Source organism: Temnothorax nylanderi, unplaced genomic scaffold (genome assembly GCF_030848795.1).
Source record: "Temnothorax nylanderi isolate EJ_2023f unplaced genomic scaffold, tnyl_v1.0 TNYL_tig0007_pilon, whole genome shotgun sequence".
NCBI classification, from domain to species: Eukaryota; Metazoa; Arthropoda; class Insecta; order Hymenoptera; family Formicidae; genus Temnothorax; species Temnothorax nylanderi.
The window spans coordinates 2255871-2276299 of record NW_027249069.1 but is presented as its reverse complement, the minus strand read 5'-3'; the positions used below and the strand labels follow the sequence as shown (position 1 = coordinate 2276299).

The 20429-nt window shown below is 39.2% G+C and overlaps 1 protein-coding gene across 1 annotated transcript in view; it reads right to left on the bottom strand.

The window, feature by feature from the left end:
- The window catches only part of Rsh (Rap GTPase activating protein radish), a 126174-nt gene that overhangs the window by 13162 nt on the left and 92583 nt on the right, over nt 1–20429 (bottom strand). Inside the window, 4 exon segments of the mRNA XM_071720534.1 lie at nt 1465–1643; nt 4937–5039; nt 19523–19634; nt 20113–20317. Coding sequence (XP_071576635.1) covers nt 1465–1643; nt 4937–5039; nt 19523–19634; nt 20113–20317 — 599 coding nt within the window.

The window sequence follows — 20429 nt, the reverse complement described above, 5'->3', positions numbered from 1 at the left end:
CATCCTCGAGGCGAGACGAGGGTTTGTTTAGAAATTAGTGAAACGAAGAGAACGAGATGAGAGTAAGAGGTAAAGAAAGAAAGAGAGATGGGCATCGAGAGGAGAAGATGGAGTAAATAATATCCAAAGACAAGCACTCTGCCTGAAAATAATTAGAAAGGAATCTGATCCAGCGAAATAGCGCCTCGAGAACGAATCGACCGTGAGGTAGTTATTATTTTTCAGACAGAGCGCTTATCTTTGGATATTATTTGCTCTGTCCCCTCCTCTCGATGTCCATCTCTCTCTTATTATTGTAGAACCCAGATGCGGAGATTTTCCTTCGCACAGCGCCGGACTCACATCCACTTAAGTACGTATCTCCGGTAATATGTTTCTTCTTGTCCGCCCCCGCGCGCTCTGTCGCCTCGTTTTATCAATCTTCGTCTTCCTCTCTGCCCGCTGCTCCTTCTCCCGGCTGTCGACGATACCGCAGTCGATTCACTGTAAGGTAGAACACCAAGCTGTTTGCAAACAGGGCTTGGTATTCGAACTTAGAGTGAGCCGCCCGCGGTGCCCTCCTCTTCTACGGCTCTATGGCTCCGTTGCTGCGAATCGACCTAATTGCCGAGCGCTTTGTTCGCACATAATGGCCATCCATATCTCACTGGCAACCCGAATTTCGACACGCCGCCGGTGGCTATGGTTCCCTCGACCTCCTTGAGGAAACCGTGAGATTTCTTCAGTTCCCAAAAGGGATTGTACGTCAAAGGAATAGATAAGATTTCTTAACGGATCAACATTTTAATACCGACTGATATGTGTATGATACGGGGTAAATAAATATTGATATTTTTATCGATCGGAATCCGACGTCTAATAATAATTTTTGTAAATTTTACTTGGCCTTCGTGCCTTTGAAAACTGAATAACGGCACGTTCAAAAGCATAAAGACAAAGTGTATAAAATTCACCAAAATTATTATTAGACATAAGAATCTCACCCGATGACCGAACATATCAATATTTATTTATTTTAGGATAAATTGTTATAACGACGATAGAAATTTATGCGAACATTATTTCAATGATCGCAAATTAATGCTCGAAGATTACATCAACGCTCGCAATTTAATTTGCTCTTAAATTATCTCATACACGCGATGACCCAATGCATCGAATATAAACTGGAGAAACGCGACGTCCATTATTTCTTTTTTCACGATCGTAACTCTACCACATTTTTAGACTGTCAGACTTACACTCGACTATTCGAATCCGGCATGACAAAGTAACTTCGTACATATAATCGTGCGTAATCTCAAGACAGGCGGAACCACCTGTAGCTTCATCTCATACATATGCACTCTTCCAAAAGTCGGTGGCACCGAGCTCGTTTGCGAAAACACGGCGCGACGATAATAGAGAGAAAGAGAGAGAGAGGAGGAGCGAATGACGGCCACCGGCAACGGTGACAGTACTTACCGGAGCACTGACACGCCTGAGGTGGCAGCGGGAAGATCAGGGTGGTCGAGGACTTTCTTCTCGCAACTGCACAGCCTAAACTTTGTGGTTTGAAGCTGCGCAACTGCTGCATGAAGTCCGAGCACTCCATCAGCGCCACGTCGGCAAAGTGCAGATCGCAAAGTATCTGGTTCTTGAATCTGAAATGCAGAACAATCCTTAGAGTCATTCGTTGAAAACGAGCGGTGCTTTCACGCGGCTGCTTCTCACCCAAGAATTGTAGAAAGGCATCTCTAAAGCCGCGTTTACAGCATCAAAGTGTACATCAGCTAATGGCAATGAATGACAATAGAATTGTTTTCTTGAAATTAATCGTAAAAATATGAACAAACGGGATCTTATAGCGAGCAAATATAATAATAATTGCGATATTTTCATTCGGTGGTGCGATAATATCTTCTTTTATCGTGTAACCTTAGTTGATTGAATTTGATCTCGTCAATCGTGGAAACTACAAACGATCGAATCAATATTCGCAGTAAAAGCTAAACGTACTTATAAAGAAAGAAATAATTGAGTGGACGGATCTGATTATGTTAGACGACAAAAAAATCTCTTCGATTGATGCATTTCATTTCAACGTGATAAAACTCGCGAACTCAAACGAGTCTTATCACGGATGAAAACAATCAAAAGTAATGAAGTTTCGTGAGAGTTGAGATCGCTCGATAAAACGTGAATCCATTGTGGCGTCCCGACGGCGGCTGTTATTGGAACACGTCGCTCCCTTATCTCCTTTATCGTTCACTTTTATCGCGTGGGTTTACGCGATATCAATTAAAATCATGGATCACGCCGAGATTCGCTATAATAGAAATCGTGATGATCCCTAAAAGAACACGTTTGATCTCTTTGCAATTTATTTATTTTCCGCGATATATCATTAAATTTCGAAGAATATTACTCTTTATTATCAAATATAATTATTTGTCTCAAAATTATAATATTTATAAATTTAAATTAATATTATAGTAATAAATATTTCTTCCTTTACACTTTGCATAAAATTTACGAACAGGCCAAAATATTGATTTACTTCTGAGAAATTCCAATTTATATATCATATAGTATCACTTGCAACTAAATTTCTCAATGTACTCTTATACTCGTTAACAGTCTCGTTAATACTCGTCGATATTTTGCGAGTTATTGTGTTCGATAATAACGACTGCCACGGACACAAATCATAGAAAATATTATTTCCTAGGCTTCACATGACGTTTCTATTTATATTTCCCGTGCGGTGTCAGGCGGCGGCCTCATAATAGTGACGCATTAGCGACTTGCGTAAAGGTTGTAGAACGACCGGTAATCGCATAACGTTACATTAAAATGTCCGTTCCAATTCCGGCCTGCATCTGACAGGATTCCGCGCGTTATTTCCACGGCCTGCCTGCCGATCCGCGCGACGGAATAATAAAAATATTTTTCGATAATCCCTCGCGCTCTCGGCGGAGAAAGCTTGTCGAGGGATGACATTATGACGCACTGTGACGCGGCGTTTTCAACGCGCGGCAGCCCGGCGATAACGCCCGTCGTAACGTACGTTGAATCGCAAATGGGCTTCTGAATCGGCCGGCCCGATATGGAAGGATATCGTTCGTCCTTTTATCCGCGGGAAGGCCACGTTAAAATCGCCGATTCAACTCCACGTCGCACGTGACTCGCGATGGGATGGCTTTCCGATCGACTGAGCCTCGCCGATGATTCCCCCGTATCTGACGTAAACGTTCTCGAATGGGAAACGCGATATCGATAGCCGGGCATTCATTTCGAGACACCGAATCTCATCGGCCATGTAAATTCGATCGGATGCACGAGCGTGCGAAAGTGCGATATTCTCGCGCGCGGAGGCGGCATTTGCGACCGGCCGGAACAGAGCGCTCGCGTGACTCCTAACAAAACCGGGATGATTTTCCGTGAGGAGCTTGTCGCAATTTCGTGGAATTTCAGCCGCGTCCAATCAGATTAATCGGGGATCGAATTTGCCGGCGGCCGAACGCTTGATTTCACGCTTTGTCTTTCGATTGTCCCCGTGTCCCGTCATGTTTATCGGACGCGGGATTTCTACGTTCGTCGAGAAAGTGGTAAAAGTCGAACGGCGACGTGATGTATTGGCGGCGAAAAAAGCGCCTTTCTCTGTCGCGATCTATTGACGTCTTTCTCACCCTGGCGAACAAAGTGTTAAATCGCGAATGGAATCTCTGTTTGTATGGCGATGCGTTACACAAAAGCGCAGCTGCGCGACTGACTGAGTTTCTCGCGCTGTACATCAAAGGACACGCACGTGTTACAGTTCTCGTACCTTATTTCATCTGCGGATTACTGCGCAGATTGGTATACAGAATTATGCAACACATATTCAAAAGATGAAAGAAATTATTATGTATTGTACGTGAGATGATGAATAAATCGTTATAACAATAAAATTAAGTCATACTTCTTACTCCAAAAAATAGATCAAGTTACATTTATTTATCGATTATATTATTTTAGGCGTCCGTGAAATACGACATCCATCTCATCATGTCTTGAGTATTCGCTACTCAATCTCCAAGACTGAAATATCTTGAGAATTCAGCATCATGGGATCCATGCCAGGGATCTCGTTTCATAAGCGTCAGCTTGGTTTTTAAAATATGAAAAAGGAGTCGAGAGTAATAGCATCGAGAGCAAATAGCACGAATATAATCCTGTTGAATGCCATATAGTTATTTACGTTCCCCTTCCGGCAAACAGTGTTAAATTGTAAATAAAAATTATTCTCGCGCGCAACATTTCGCGTTGCCAATATTGTAGTTATCAACAATAAAACTTGACGCGCTTGACTGTATGATTTACCGTTATCCTAAATAATAGCGCTCTCAGATACAAAATGTAAAGCGTATTCACTCGTCGGACGCGGGCGCGGCTCCATTTTGCACGCGGCTGAATGCAGATTGCGTGAAATCAGGTCGGGGATAATAAAAAATAATAAATCAACAAGCGAAATAATAAATGATAACCCGGATGATGAAATCGCAATTTGTGACTAAGCATTTTTCTGGCAATTTCCGGGGGCATGCATTATCTTTCTGCACCGCGAAGCGATATAAAATCATGGAATTTCATGCAAATACTATAAGCAATGCAAAATCGAAACCTTTCAATAACCGGAGTGTCCAAGAAAAAGTGCATCTGAAGATTTTTACGAGATTAGCATTTCTTCCAAGGTATTCTTGAAAACGATTGGGTTAACAGGCGAAATCATTACAATCACGTGAGCAGTTTCGAATGGGAGTGCAATAAAACGAATATGATAATAAAAGGATAAGAGGCGTGCTCCCACGCTAATGAGCCGCGGCTTACGACAATACTGATTAAGGATAATATCGTTTTACGAGTTTGCCGGAAGCGTAAACCGCACCGAGAAACGCGATTCTATCTTACTCACCGTCTCGCCCGCTTTTGATTGGGTCCCGTGAGATTCAGGCCGCAGCTGTTACATTTTAGGCACTCCTCGTGGTAGTGGTTGTTGTCGTACAACGGCGACGGTTCTTGAAACAATAAGCCAAGAGATAGAGTTCAGTCTTCAAAAGATGTCGCGTAATATGTGGGAAATGCTTGCAGCGAATAGATGTCAAAACAAGAAAGGAAATCCATAAAGTTTTCAGAAAAATTTTATCATAATTGAACGCAGATTCTGCAATGCGGAAGCAATTCCAAAATCTTATCTTTCTCGCTGGAGCCAATTTCGCGAAACAAGAAGAAATAAAATTATGTGCCAATGTTATTTCAAATATAATATGTGACCGAACTATCCTCCTCAAATACAATTCCACGTGTTACATGGGTTTTTAGAAAATCTCTGCTATCCACAAAACAGAATAAAAATCAATACAGAACTAAAAATTACGAAAATGGCGCTTGATTCTTTATTGCAAAACTGCATCCAATTAATAAAGTATCTCTTATAATAATAGATACTCCGAATGTCCGCCCTGTATTCGGTAAAAAATTCTGGTGGTCACATTTATGCTAGCTTTCGTGCGAGGGAACTGCAAACATCCAACGTAAATAAATCATTTGTGCAGTAATTAAAGAGAATAAACGTTTCTCTTTATGTTCGCGCGGATTTTTTGCTCGTTTTCGCATCCTTCATTCAATAAGCATCTTCCACGCGCGCGTCGCGCGCGTAATACCCTCTTTCTCATTATCGCGCCATTAAAACCACCCGGCTGTTCGGGAGAACTTGCGCATCATCCCGTTCCATTTACACTATTTTTCTACCTCCGTGTTTCCCGACACCCTGCCCTCCCCCTCTCGTTCTCGTGTCCTTACTTAACTACCCGTTCCGCGAGGTCGTGTCGAGCTAAGCTGGGGTGTGGTCGGCGCTCTCTCGTGACACCACACCATGGCACGGCACGGCACGGCACGGCACACCGGAGGCCGTAAAGAATTCCAGCGCATGCCAGGCATGGAATTTTGATATCGAGAGGAAAACGGGCGTCACGGCGCCACGCCGGTCTCGCCAGGAAGCAGGACGACGCGACGTGGCGTTCGTGACCGCCGCGATATGTACTAATTGCACGCATGCACGCATGCACATCCGTCAATGGGAGGCTCTCCTCTCACACATATGCGTACTCCATTTCGTGACTACTGCAGAATTAATGGAGTTGTTCCAAGTTAGAAATATTTAATGAACGTGATTCCCATTCTTAGTTCTGCACTGAGAAAAAAATGTTGTTAATTTGACTAAACTCGTTTAGTTGGTGTGATTTGTTTAATGTAAATATTAATATATTTAAATCAAATATACGTGAGTAATATCAAGAAATATTTTATTTTATTTTATATAATATTTGTTGAATTAACAAATGTTAGCTTGACAGCCCGTGACCGCTGCATTTAGTTGAATCAAATAATATTTCTTTGAATCAACGATTTTTTTTTCTCAGTGTGTACTTAGCAAAGCTAAGGATCTTAAGACGACGTAATAAAAAGGAAATATGTTGAAATATAGAGGAAACGTAATAAAAAATCTAAAAAATTCCTTTTTTCCTTTAATTCATTAACTTAAAATAAATTTTTTGCAAAACAAAAAATATTTATAATATATAATTAGAAGATAATTTATGAATGTTAATTTATAAAACCAGATGCAGAATGATGCATTTTTCGAAAGAAAGTCGCGATATGAATAACAATATTCGTGTAATGTTTGTTATATATTTGTAATATTAAAAGTTGTTCGAAAAGATTATTCGTATGCTTTAGAATCGCTTAGATCAAGTCAAAGGCTATAGCAGAAAGTCAGGGAACGCTCTAGACGTGACAAGTGTAACAACACTCCTTCCCGCATACGAAGCATATTATAGATATGCCGACTTGTCTCGTTGTTTAACTTAGGTTGTTGTTAGAAAGTTAGGTATGATGTAATTATTATTATGTTTTAACAACGACGGCGTATATCTTGAATAGAAATGGCGAACTCGTACTCGATAATTGAAATTTGATGAGTTAAAATTGAAATGGCTTCCTCACATACACACGCACACACACACACACACACACACACACACACACACACACACACAGAAGATGTTTGTTTTAAATTAAACGAGAAATTCATATGTATTAAAAATCATATTTAATGTAATTTTAATTGGTGCAGCATTTTGCATAATTCAAACTGTAATATTAATATGATATAATAATATTCTATACAAATAACATGTTATAGAATAGAAATAATTACTTATTCGTAAAAATTTTTACAAATTCGTGTCAAATTTGTAAAATATTGCTATTTTGCAAGTAAATATAATTACGGTATTGTAATGTTATTTTCATTTGCAAGTATATTTTAACTTTACGACGATCTGACAATTTTATAGTTTAACATTTTATTATTTTTTAAAATAATTATTCAATTAAAATAATACAAGGAAAGGTATATGTAAACACTAAGTATGTACAAGTTTTATAGAATGTTTTCAGCAAAATAAGTTTACAAAATCGACTTTACCAAACGACATTATTGCGAACATATTCCGAAGGAAACAGAATCGTATCGAATAGGTTATTAATATTTACGTGCTGTATCAAGAAAAGTTTAGGAGGCGCCGATGAATTTGAAATATAAAGTAGCTATACATCGCGACAATCTCGTTACAAGTTTTCACGGACCGCAATATATTCCGTGCAAAATATCCAGATGACGAGAGAAATTATTCGTGGCGCAACTGTAACACGTGATATGATATAAGATTACGCTGAATGGTATATTGCTTCACCCAACGCATTATATTCTTTCTACCCTCGATTTACGCCATCCAATATACTTTACATGCGAGCTTCATGTACTTTAAGCTTCTCCCTTTCTCTACTCTAATGTATTTTAGGAATCAAAATAAATTCTGTGCTTCGTAAAAATATTTTTTTTATTGTAAATAAAATTTAACGCGACGCTATCAATCATCGCGTATCGCGTATTTTAAACGTAAAGCATAAAATTTTTAACACCTTTTTTGGCGTCCTAGTATCACTGAAAAGTACTTCGTATCACGCATGATTTTTGGCGGAAGCAAAAATTGAAAGTTTGGTGGGATAAAACGGATAGAATAAATTCGCAGGAAAAAAAACATGAAGCAAAAACGCTCGCATTGTAACGCGAATCGACGAAATGAAATTGCATAAGGCCGCAAACGAAACTGCGGGAAATGTCGATTAACCCGCGGTTTATATGTGCAGATGATATATGTATATGTCAACACACCCCCGTCGCGGTAACGTGATGTGTACATATTTCTTCAGGTTTCGTTTTTTTATATCTCGAAACGCGGCGCGATGCAAATCTCGTCTGAAATATGCAGGAGCCAGGTCAAATTCTAACGAGCGTCAACCACCGAGATAAAACATGCGCTTTACCTCGATCTCAAGCAAAGATTCGGAAAAAAGTAGGAGGTGACGAAGGAGTCTCCTACTATTCCACACGTGCCGCGACGGCCTTTTTAACTCTTCACCTACGACGATTATGCTACATCCAAAAAGATAAAACCGTGTTCTTATTTGTACATTCATTACGCGACAAAATAGAGTATCAGGAAAATGTCAAGTAATATGGGACGTGTAATCAACATTTTACAGAAAAAAAAAACTTGTAATATCTCCGCGCCTCTAGGTACTTCCAATCGCGATACTGACAAGGTACGTTCGAAAGTTGGACAAAGTAAATAACAATGATGATGTTAGAGGCGCGAATGAAATAGAGGACTTCAGTGTATTGCACCGGAAGTGTTTGATAGTATTACTTTGGAGTTGCGTGTTTGTTATTCCAGGCAGGTTTTAGTAACGAAGGAAAGTAATAGCGTGCACGCACGAACGCGGTGATATTGACGCAGCCTTTATCAGTACTTTAACACGTTAACGGCGGACTCGATTTACCAGGGGTCGGAGCTTCGAATTTTCGGACTCGTTCCATTCAATAAAAGGCCCCAGCTTTTAGATAGGGCGTGTTTCATTTCTATTTAGTTTTTTTTGCTTAAAAATAAGCAGGATAAAAAAAAGAATTTCAGTGACTTTTACTCCTGCATTAAACATTTTAATCTCATTTAATTCCGTAGCTCTTGTTACTCATGATAATAGGTAATTGCAATACATTTTTCTCTGCATAAAAATGAAGACACGGGAAAGCAAAGGATACCTTGGGAATCTAATCTGATTTATACAATTAACGTAAATACATTTTGCAATATAAAGAAGGTAGCCCGATTTCAAAGAAATTAGCGAAGATTTACGAGCACATGCTTCTGCAATTAAAAAAGAAACTTTACGATTTTTTTAGGAAACATTTACTGTACGTTAGATAGAATTTTTATCATAATTCCTCATCTTAATTCCTTTATGATGGACATCGTCGTGACAATCTTCCGTGTTATCTCACGACTACCAATGGAACTAGCGTTAGATTGTATCTCTCTCGCCACTCCTAATTAATTAATTCCACGTTGTCGTCCTGTTACTCCCGTTTCTACCGACAAATGCAATTTCGCGCGCATACAATGCCCTTCGTAAAGCATCCACCGCAAATAAAATTTGCGAGCTTTATTCCCAAGAAAAAAATGAAGAGCATGAGCGTGTAATATCACGGGCGCACGCTGTCGTTCGCGTTGTCTCGACAACTTTTATTGACGCTTTGACCCTCGTCTTTGCCACGCGCTCAGATCAGGTGGTTTATCCGTCGTCGTTAGTTTACAGCGTCTGTGAGTTCAGTCGCGGTTAATGATAAAATAAAACTTGTCATATCCAATGCGACAAGAAAGCCGGATCCGAAGTAAACTCCGAGAGCGAGTTACGTCGCCTCGTCGGAAGCGACACGCTTAATTCGCATGTAAAACGCAATTACACGCACGTGCCGAGTGCGTAATGCAATTGTATCTGATAGTTCCGGAGGATGACGCCTTTAGGCAACGATGTTCGCAGTAAAAACCGGAAAAAGATGTCAAAGCGAAATGCTTTTTCAGCGTTACCTAACATTAATTTTATTATTAAATATTATTATATCCATAACATTAAAACGAGAGAAAAACCTCGCGGTAAAACTGAAGGTAGAATTAATTATTAGATAATTATTCCAGACAATTTGTGCTCGTCGTTCCTATGTTATCATGCACGTATATATTCGACATTTTAATAATAGCATTTAGACGCATAATTAATGAGAGCTATATGTGTAACCGCAGTTAACATACTTTAACCTTTACCAACCCAGGAAATTCAATTAAAATCGGATATACAGAATGTATCAGATTTCTTGCGCGTTTCTTTTTACTTGCAGATTGTGTATTCAATTAGGAGTCAATTTTTACCTGATGAAAACGTCAAGGCATTAATATGCCTTATGTTCTATAAGCGATTGAAATTTCGAGGAACTATATGTGAGGAAGCTAACACATATTTTGCGTATTTTATTTTGTTTTATACGTAAGTGAATATATGTGTACGCTATAAAAATATTTTTTTCAATATTTTTAACTTAAGATGTTTTCAGATTATTTTTCAGGACAGATATAAAATAGCACGTGCAAACTGTAATAAAATTGGAATCAAAGAGATGGAGATTGGTGAGATATGATATTAATTTAGGGGCAGTACAGCGCAAACTTTCAGACAATATAAACCAAATTTCCCCGATTATATAAGTCCGAACCACATGGCGGCACAATATTGACATCGGATCATTTATAGAGTTTTCCAATATGGAAACGAGGATGGAAACTCGTTACGTATGGTATTAGGCGCATTGAGTGCGATTAAGCTGAGTTTATACGGTACATTCTCAATGACCATTTGATATAAATCATTAGAAATAAACGGAAAATAAACCTTTAGACTTAACGTTTCTGCAAAAATAATTTTCCGTACTAAGGGATAAAATCCTCGTGGAAAATAATTATTATTAGCTTATAGCGAAGCAAAAATTCGGGAAATCCTTATAATCAGATGACTTAAATATGCGCACATATGTTATAAAATTTTCGAAATTAATTTTAACAGATAATTTTCCACAGGTATATAGAATTGATTTTCTCTAAAAGGACGCCAATAACTTTTGAATTACAAATCATCGAAAACGAAGGGCTCAGGGTGAACTTGAGCTTGCCGATAGTTCACTTCCGATTCATTCACTTGGGACGATTTACCCGGGAGGTTCGCCAAGAGCGAACCGCGTAAATTCGGCTTTAGCAGTGAACGCGGTCTTGTCGTTGGGAATTGATGACCGGAGAGCGCGACCTCGGCTGGTCGCTCGGCAGAATTTATCGAAACCAATGAAATTCCCGAGAGTTCTCCCGGCGACGATTACCAACGGTCGCCATCGATGGAAATAATAATTACATCTCGCACAATTATTACACTTGGGATTCTTCCGCGGTTCGCGCGTCGCGGATGAAAGAATTAGACCGCTCATGAATCCACGTTCTTTTTTTTGCCTTTCTCTCTCTTTCGCACTATATTCTTCCAAACTAATAAATCTGCACAGATCTATCCGTACTTCGAGAATAGTCCGTGTACACCAGGAGAAAGCTTCGTGCAGGTTTATGACCGTATAAAATTTTAGATTCCAAAATTGGAATTTTAAAAAGGGCAACTTTTCTCCAGGGAGAGAATTTTTATGTGCTTCATGAAATCACAATGAAGAAATTTTATTCTCAGTGTCGTACATCATGTGTCAGTTTCCCAATTAATCTGTGCGGATTTGCACGGTTGAATAAATTGCGGAGAGAGAGTGTGTGGGCAAGCCTTAATCACAATACACGCGGTTGCGAACAAAATGCCGATTATTTACAGCCGTGTATGCCAATCGGAATTCCTTTTTAATCCGCGAGCACGCCGCGCCCTTTCCGTCAATACGAGTAAACGAATAATTGATTTGCAATTACCGCGAGCAGTTCAAGGCGGATTAGAGCGCAAATGAATCCTTAATAAACGCACATGCGGGAGAGAGCCCGAGCAACGGCCGAGATTGATCGACACGTGATTGATACCGAGATGAAATTTACGGCCACCAATCATCAACACCCCACGCGTCTTCTCGAGCGTATCGATTTGTTGCTCGATTCGTTATTATCCTTTAATCTCGATCCTAGACTCGATGACGCACCCTCATACAGTCAACACATTTCCCGTCGGTCCTTTATTTGTTATTAATAAGAGAATATGGCAACACAAAATTATCAGCTATAACCATCAATTAATTATTTGTACGTATAATATTCGGGAGATAATGTAACCATTATGCGGAAACAAGTAAAGCACAATATGAATTATTAACAATGGATACGAACCTTGTTTGCGATAGCTATAATAATTTTCAACGTTGAGTGACCGGAATATTAGATTAGATATTAGAATATCGCCCACACATAGCCGAAGCCGATATATGTATAAAATACTCTTTCAAGTGATAAATGTCCTCCGCATTACAAACTTCGTTTTCTACAGATTTATGATAGGGAATTTTCACTGAGACACAGATTACTCGGATATCAATAACTGCGACATCACAAAAGAGATTGCTTCTTATCCTCATTATTATCATTTTATCGACACATCGCGTATCGACAGAAATTTATTAGCTTCATTGTTAACGCGCGTTCGCCGATGAAAGCATTCTTCATAGCTGAAAAATGGGTAAAGGACGATTGGGAGAATTTTCGAGATTGGCGTACAATAAGCTCGGAAATTTTTCCACGGCGTCGCGTCGGCTACGACCGATTAATATGTATTTCTCGATTAAGGACCCATTAAATCGCGTTACACGGCGAACGAGCGAGGAATATAATACGATCAGGCCGTTCCATTGAATTTCAACATTCGAGGCGCATGCTAATTTTCCGCACTTCGTCCGTTGTCACCTTCGCTTTCGTCGCTTCAATCTCGTGAGACGTGAAACAATTGTGTTCCATTTCACGTTTACAAGCGATCGAAGGAAACGACGCGACCCGCTATCCGAAAGGCTTTTTTTTTATTTAGCTCCACGGCGAAACGGTAAGGTTTTAATACCTATCCGTTCCGCAGGGATAATCCCAGGGGAGCGATATAAGAATACGAAAAAGCAACAGCTACGGTATTTCAATGATAAAAACATAAAACATCGTCTGAAATTAAATGTACAAATGTACAATTGAAAAGGTTTAACGAATAAAATCACGGGAATATTCGCGGTCAGAAACAATCTCGAATAAATTAAGTAATTAATACGGCCAAGTGTATTATTGAAAACAGAATGCGGCTTAAGAATATCTTATTAAAATTCTAGTACTGTATATTGTCTTAGCATAATCTTGAATAAAGAAAAAAATCTTAGAAATGAGATAACGAGCGGACGAACGTTTAAGAATTAATTTTCAATTACTATTCTTAAAACCGAGGCGCCTAATTAGCGTGGATTTTTCATTGTCATATTGCACAAATAACCTTATTTATATTTTAATAAAGGAAGCTACTTACAATTAGTAACGGATATTCTTGCAACCCTTATCCCATCTTAAGAAATATCTGCCGGGAATACAAATTTAACCCCATTGCTGAGAGTAAATGTCCTGCATGCATTTCCCGACAAGAAAAAGGTTTAGAATGGGATAAACTGAAGGACGAAGCGAAAGTACTCAACGTAAAAGTCAGGGCTCTCACCTTGTTTAACGGAAGCCCTCCTTTAACGGGAACGCGAAAACACACGAGAGCAATTTCGAAATGGACGCAGAGTCGCGCGACGAAGAGACCAGGCCGATCTGGAAAATTACATTTGCCAGTGGCGCACAAATTACGAACAATTTGTTCATAGTCCCTCTGCCACCTTTCCCTGGCCGTGTTGGCTTGAAATGTGCATCCACTAAATTACGCGAGCGCTGGACGAGTCTCGAAGATAAGGAAAACATAATTAAGAGCATTGCGGTAAAATAAAAAGCTTACCACAAAGCTGAAAGTTACCGAGGTGTTGCGCAGAAGGAAGATATCGAAAAATGTAATAAGCCGCAGATCTCTCTCGCGATGAATATCGCGCAGCGCGGCGCACGTAATGAGTTCTAATTGTTGCTCTGGTCGGTAGAAGTACGTCAAAGTAAAATACTGAAGAGTTGTATTTTTTGTAGAAAAAATTACGGCACAACGAGCAAATCAAATATAATTTATTTTTTGTGAATTGTTTCATATAGCAGCCGATGAATATTTTTTTGCAGTTGAAATATTTTGATGTTATACCTGCACACGGGTCGCTTAATTCAGAATTATTGGAAATGTTCCAGGTGGACACACGAAGTTAATTCAGGAACATGGGCCGATGGTAACTCTATTACATTTCGCGTATTTCTGCGTATTCGATAATTGTCTCTAATTACATCGTCGATGGGTTCGATTGGCTCATTTAAAAGTACACTTACTACGCATATACATAGGCGTATAAACGCATTAACATACATACTTAATGTTACCTGCACGAGAAAGGAAACGATTGCGTTCGATGTAGTCACGCGTTCATCATTCATGAAATATTCAACATTTCGTAAATTAAATTGTTACAAATGGATACGATCGAATTGCTTGTTTCAAAAGTGCTTGTCAGAGTGATAAATCAGATAAATGCAGCCGTAGTTTCTCGGCATTCCGCTTACAGATTTTCACCGAGGAGAAATTAATTTCTCTGTAACAAAGTATAACAAAGTATATCGATACATCACTGCAATTTTCTTTAAAAGTGTCTGCTCGAATTGCATAGATTTTTTTTTCCCGATTTAATGACGCGCGATACCTCCTCAAACTCACCCGCGAGACGCGAGTTAACGTAGAAGTTGTCGACGTTTCGAATCTCTAATATGCCGGAGAGATGTAAAAAATGTCGTGACGACCTCCGAGTTAACTTAAGTTTCTCCTAACGACCGTTTCTACGTCGACGACCGAGGAGCAAAATTTGCAAAAATGATTTATTCCGCATAGCTCCTACGCAAATCTGTTCGTACGATGAAAAATTACACGTTTAAATAATTAATAGGCCGTGATTGTGATAATCAAATTAATGAAAATCCCGTGTTAATGAGCGAAAATAAAAAACCGCCCACGGATCAATCAGCGAATGGGAACCCGGTTGATTTACGAGACCGAATCAACGTTTCAATCTCGCGCGATGCTCGAATATTAAAAATAAGAACGCGCAGCAGAACGTGGCAGAACGTTAACACCGAAAGAATGATTTTTATAATTGATTCCGACATGCGCAAAACACGTATAAAATAAAACTTCTCTCTCGATGGCGCGTATTAAACATGCCTCACGCATGAAAGCGCTTGAAAGGCCATTGCACGTAACAAAGTTTTAGTCATAATCGTAAGGCCGTAAGAAAATAGACCAATCACACTCGATTATTCTTCGAGCTCAAGGAGAATAATCGACTGTGATTGGTCTATTTTCTTACGGCCTTACGATTATGACTAAAACTTTGTTACGTGCAATGGCCTTTACAAGGGACGGTTCTCCGCGCGACTGATTACCTCTGTCGTAAAATTCGCAATGAAAATATTTATCGTTTTCGATATCATCGAAAGTGTGTTTCGGGAAACACAATTACGAGTACATCGCGCGTCATAACTTCTCGAACGCACTATATAAGCTCGGCTAAATTACCCGCTCGAAATGTAAACGTGGTGCACTAAAATTCTGTAGTGTTTATATCACCGATCCATAAAAAGACGACAGCATCGCGAATGAGTATGATTAATCGTCCTCTACACACGGATACGGCGAAATAAGGCTGAATATCGTACCTTGAGAAATTCGCGAGTTTAATTACGGATTCACTGAAATGGACACGTATATACGCATCAATGTATTAAGTTTTAAGTAGATCGGAGCAAATTACGTCTCCTCGGCATATATACGTCCGCAAAGATTTAACTTTGACATTTGAACATAATGCGTCGGTATTCGTAATCTAAATTGGCGACTAACCATGAGTTAACATGTATAATTCGTATTGACTTATTAATCTCAAGCATCGTGAAACACGACACGTTACAAATTGCGATATGACACGCGATAAGCTTCGCTCTAACTTCTCATGAACGTTTAACATGACACATATCATTTTACTTTACTTTACTTTATGCTATTTCATTGTCCGTAAAATAAAGAGAAAATTTTATATTAGGAGCTGTACAATACCGTAATGTTGGCCATCAAATTTCAAAAAAGTATCATATTAAACTTTGTCTCATACTATCGTAAATATTACATTTATAAGAGATAATAGGTGCTTTCCATTTACATCAAAACTCAGATAATTCTCACTTGTGACGTCGTTCTATCCTTTTTGGCAATTAATGAATAATAAAGACAGAATGACATCACAAGTGAGAATTATCTGAGTTTTGATGTAAATGGAAAGCAACTATTCACTCTCTTCCTCTTTCTTAAACATAATTTTAACTTGAGATTCATATTCCGATATATCTAATCTTTCTTTATATTAAATTATATTAAATAAAGTGTATCAAAAGATAATGAGAAAGGTATTTATCAGTCTAAAAGAAAATCAACTTTAAATTAATAATATATGCGAATTTTGAAACTTTATATTGTACGTAAAAAATGTCCTATTACGCATCAATGATCACACGAAAACAACGTATCACGTTATATAAGTCAGATATGGCTTGAAAAAAATGTATCGTACTGTAGTGCTGCAGTAGTACGGATCAATGATATTCGTGGACATGAATCGTTTAACATAAACTGAATCTTAAGAAAACGAATGTATACATATAATAAATCACTCACTATGATGCTTATTCGGAAAAATATTGTCAATCCGATATTCCACGTAGAGCATCGGATTCCACTTAGAATATCAGATATAAAATAAAATATATTCGAGATACATTCTTATAATAATAATGATTGTGTATTACGTTACACACGGAAGGAGAAATAGGAAGTTTTATACTAGAAATATAGCTGATACGAGATCGGGTCATACCTGTGGATCGTCACTTTCGTGAAAGTCTCCGGTGTCATGAAGGGAAAGCAACAGAGTCCTCGATCGCCAGGACGAGTCCTCCTCGCCATCACTTACGCGACTTTCGCGTTGCACAGAGAAAACACAATCGGCACGCTAACCAATCGCGCGCGCGGCTATCGAACGATCGACCGGATCGACATAACGTGTCAAGGACGTCCGGAGACGTCCGGCGTCGCCTCGAAGGTCACGGAAGGACCTTTCGGAACGTCCGATGATAGGACGCGTTAAATCCTGTCTCCCTGACGACGCGTGCCGCGCATTGGCCGATTTCCAAATTGCTCTCGCTTTGATATCGGGGGGCCGATATCGAATATACTGTTCGCCGGGCACCGCCACAAGTGGTTGTGTCCTGCTGCCACTGGGAAAACACCTGATCCTGCGCTCCGTAAAGTGAAAAAGACGGGGACGAGTTCGTGGGATACGCTACGCGAGAAAACACCTTTTGTTCACGCGAAGATCTCGACGGTCGGTCTTAAATCCGGATTTGCCGGATCGGAAGAAGAGCCACCACCCCCACCGATCAACGTGTTTTCATCGCTTTAATGGGCAAACTCGACGGTGTCATCCTTCCGCAGGAAGAGCCGCGCACCCTCCTGACAGCGTGGCTCGCCAACGAGCCCGTTGTTCATTTGATCGCCCGGAGGATCGATCCTTCGACGCAAGTAAACACAGATGAAGAGAAGAAAATGGGATGGGCAAGAGGATTTGCTGCCGCGCACCTTCGATTAAAGCACGAGGGATTAAGCGTGCCGTTCGATCGCGGAGCAGGGTCCTTTCCCCTTCGGGAGCGATCCTTTTCTTTCGCTCGTATTCGCTCGAATTCGCTCGAATTCGATCGTCGATCCTCGGGACGGCGAGACAAACACTTGTCCCTGAGTTCAACAATTATTTTCGATGTCTTCGTCTCAATGTAAAACGCGTCCTAGCGCGGCTATCCTTGCGTCTTTCTCTAAAATGACGGGAGCACCTCGCGCGCACGAAGCGGAGCCGCGACGAGTGTACACACGCTACACGCTCGTCCTTAGCCGAGGGGGTGTCTCGCAAGGGCTAGTTTTCTGTTTTTCAGCCCAACGACTGCCGTGCACCCCCGCGTTATTCCGCAGGTACTAAACCGGCCACGATGACGCCTGCGTCCTCGTGCGTCGCGACGACGGTTATCCGCGACCCCCCGCGTCCGATCGCGCATGACGTAGCAATAAGGGCGCGAATTTAGCGCAACATTCGAGATAGGGAACACCTGATAGCGAATACGCCGACTTGCTGGCTGTCTGAAGTAAGGAGAATATCTACTACGATTACGTAGTAGAGGTGAATCTTTGATTCGAATGGATTCCAGGTTCAGTATGAAGGTGAAGAAACCTCGTCTACGTTTGTTCTAATTATACATGGAAATGAAATTAATAAAATCCCCAAATTGGAAAAAAAGCTCGTTAAAAATAAAAGAGAGATAAAACGCAAGATTATAAGTATATGTGTGCGAAATATGATATAATAATATGCGACGTATGAAATAGAAAATAGTTATAGAAAGGATATGAAAAATTAATTATAAAAATTATAAAAAATAAGTTTTAGGAAACAGAGATTACTGACAATTTTCGTGTTTAAATCTTAAAAAAAAACAGTTATACTAAAAATAATTTTTTGTATGATGGGAACACTGTGAGATACGATACCATTGAGTAATATCATTGATTCATACTACTGCAGCATGTCGTAATCCGATTATAAAAATCTCACCAAAAAGAGATGAGTTTATTTATATCTCTCTTCTTCGTCAAATAGTGTAAGAATTTAAAATTTTTTATTATTCTTTTGTCGCTCAAATTTTTGCGAGAATAAATATTAACGAATATCTATAAATAATATTCATGCTTAAACGATGTAACGACGACAATCGTTTTTAAATTTATAAAAAATAAGTTTCGATTGAAATTCCCATTAAATGAGACGGATCAATAATGCTGCGTCAAGGTAGCTTTGTTCATTACGTCGTTCATTACGGTACAAAATTTAACATGTGAAACGTATCACATGAGATTAAAAAGAAAGATATAGGATTTTTTCAATTAAATCAAACAGAATAGTGAATATTTGAGACTAATAAACGGGAAACAAAATTAATACATATTAGAACAAATAAAAATAAAAATGTGCAATGTGTCCTATGATTTCACGGTGATATTATTCCTGTGTAATTTAATCATCAAATAAAAATGATTGTCGTTTCAAGAAATAGATCCTACAATGCAACACGGAATGTCTGAAGTATATTGAGAATTCACAAAATTATAAAATTGTTCTCGTAAAGAGTCGCTGTTATCAGAAGTCAAAAGTAAGCATGGATGGAATTTTAATTGGCATACGCTGAAATTCGCTGTAACGCCGCGATTTACAATAATAATACGCGACCCCTCCGCGCGCAGCAATTGTTATCGATCAACAAAATTCCTTTTAATCACTTACCAGTCTGGGTGCTGCTGTCAAATAAGGTGCTGGACGTTTCAACTGTCATCGACGCGAAAGTGCCATCCGTGATTTGAGCCGAACTGTCTCTTCGTCCGCGGAATCTCTGAGCCTGCGAAACACACAATACATAAATTTCTAATAACCAGATTAATTTAACTCATCAAATTAAATTAAATAAAATTTAAGTCATTAATTACGTATTAAAAGAATTTAACAACTTTTTATTAAAAGAACAAAGAATTTCTTTTGTTTTTTTTTTTTATGTAAGAAAGATAATTTAAGGTTTCTTTTCCTTTTAATACTTGATTTTGAAGGGAATATTTAAAGAAAAAATTTTGTAAATATTGTTTAAACTTATTTTTCTTCTCAAGAATAATTTTGCTTTATAAAATTCCCTTTTGAAATAAAGAAAAAGCTAGAAATTAAGGAGGTATCTATTCGATGTCTTCCATCTTGGAAATTTTTATAAAAATTCTTTGCCGACTTGATAAAGCTTCTTTTGTTAATAGAAATTCGAATGGTTACTTTTCTTAATGCGTTTATCGCAAGACGGGGTTCATTACTGCGAATTGTCAAAAGAAACAAACCACGTCGTCACTTTGAGAGCTCTGTCGTCTAAAGTTGCGGCATCGTATCATCTCTTCGGTGGTACTCTGCCGTCGAAAACCGCGCGCTATCAGAATCTCTTCCGTGGTGGATTGTCGTCGTATTATCGGCGCACGGTGAATATTACCAGGTGCGCGGGCGCAAGGACTGGGCTCTCTGGACGAACACGAGGAACTATCCGGCGATCTGCAATACAAAGTTCAATATGAGACACGGATCGCCTAATAGTGAATTCAGAATTATAACGTTTTAATTAATTTAAGTGAACTTCACCTTGCAATTACAAAATAAATAGAAA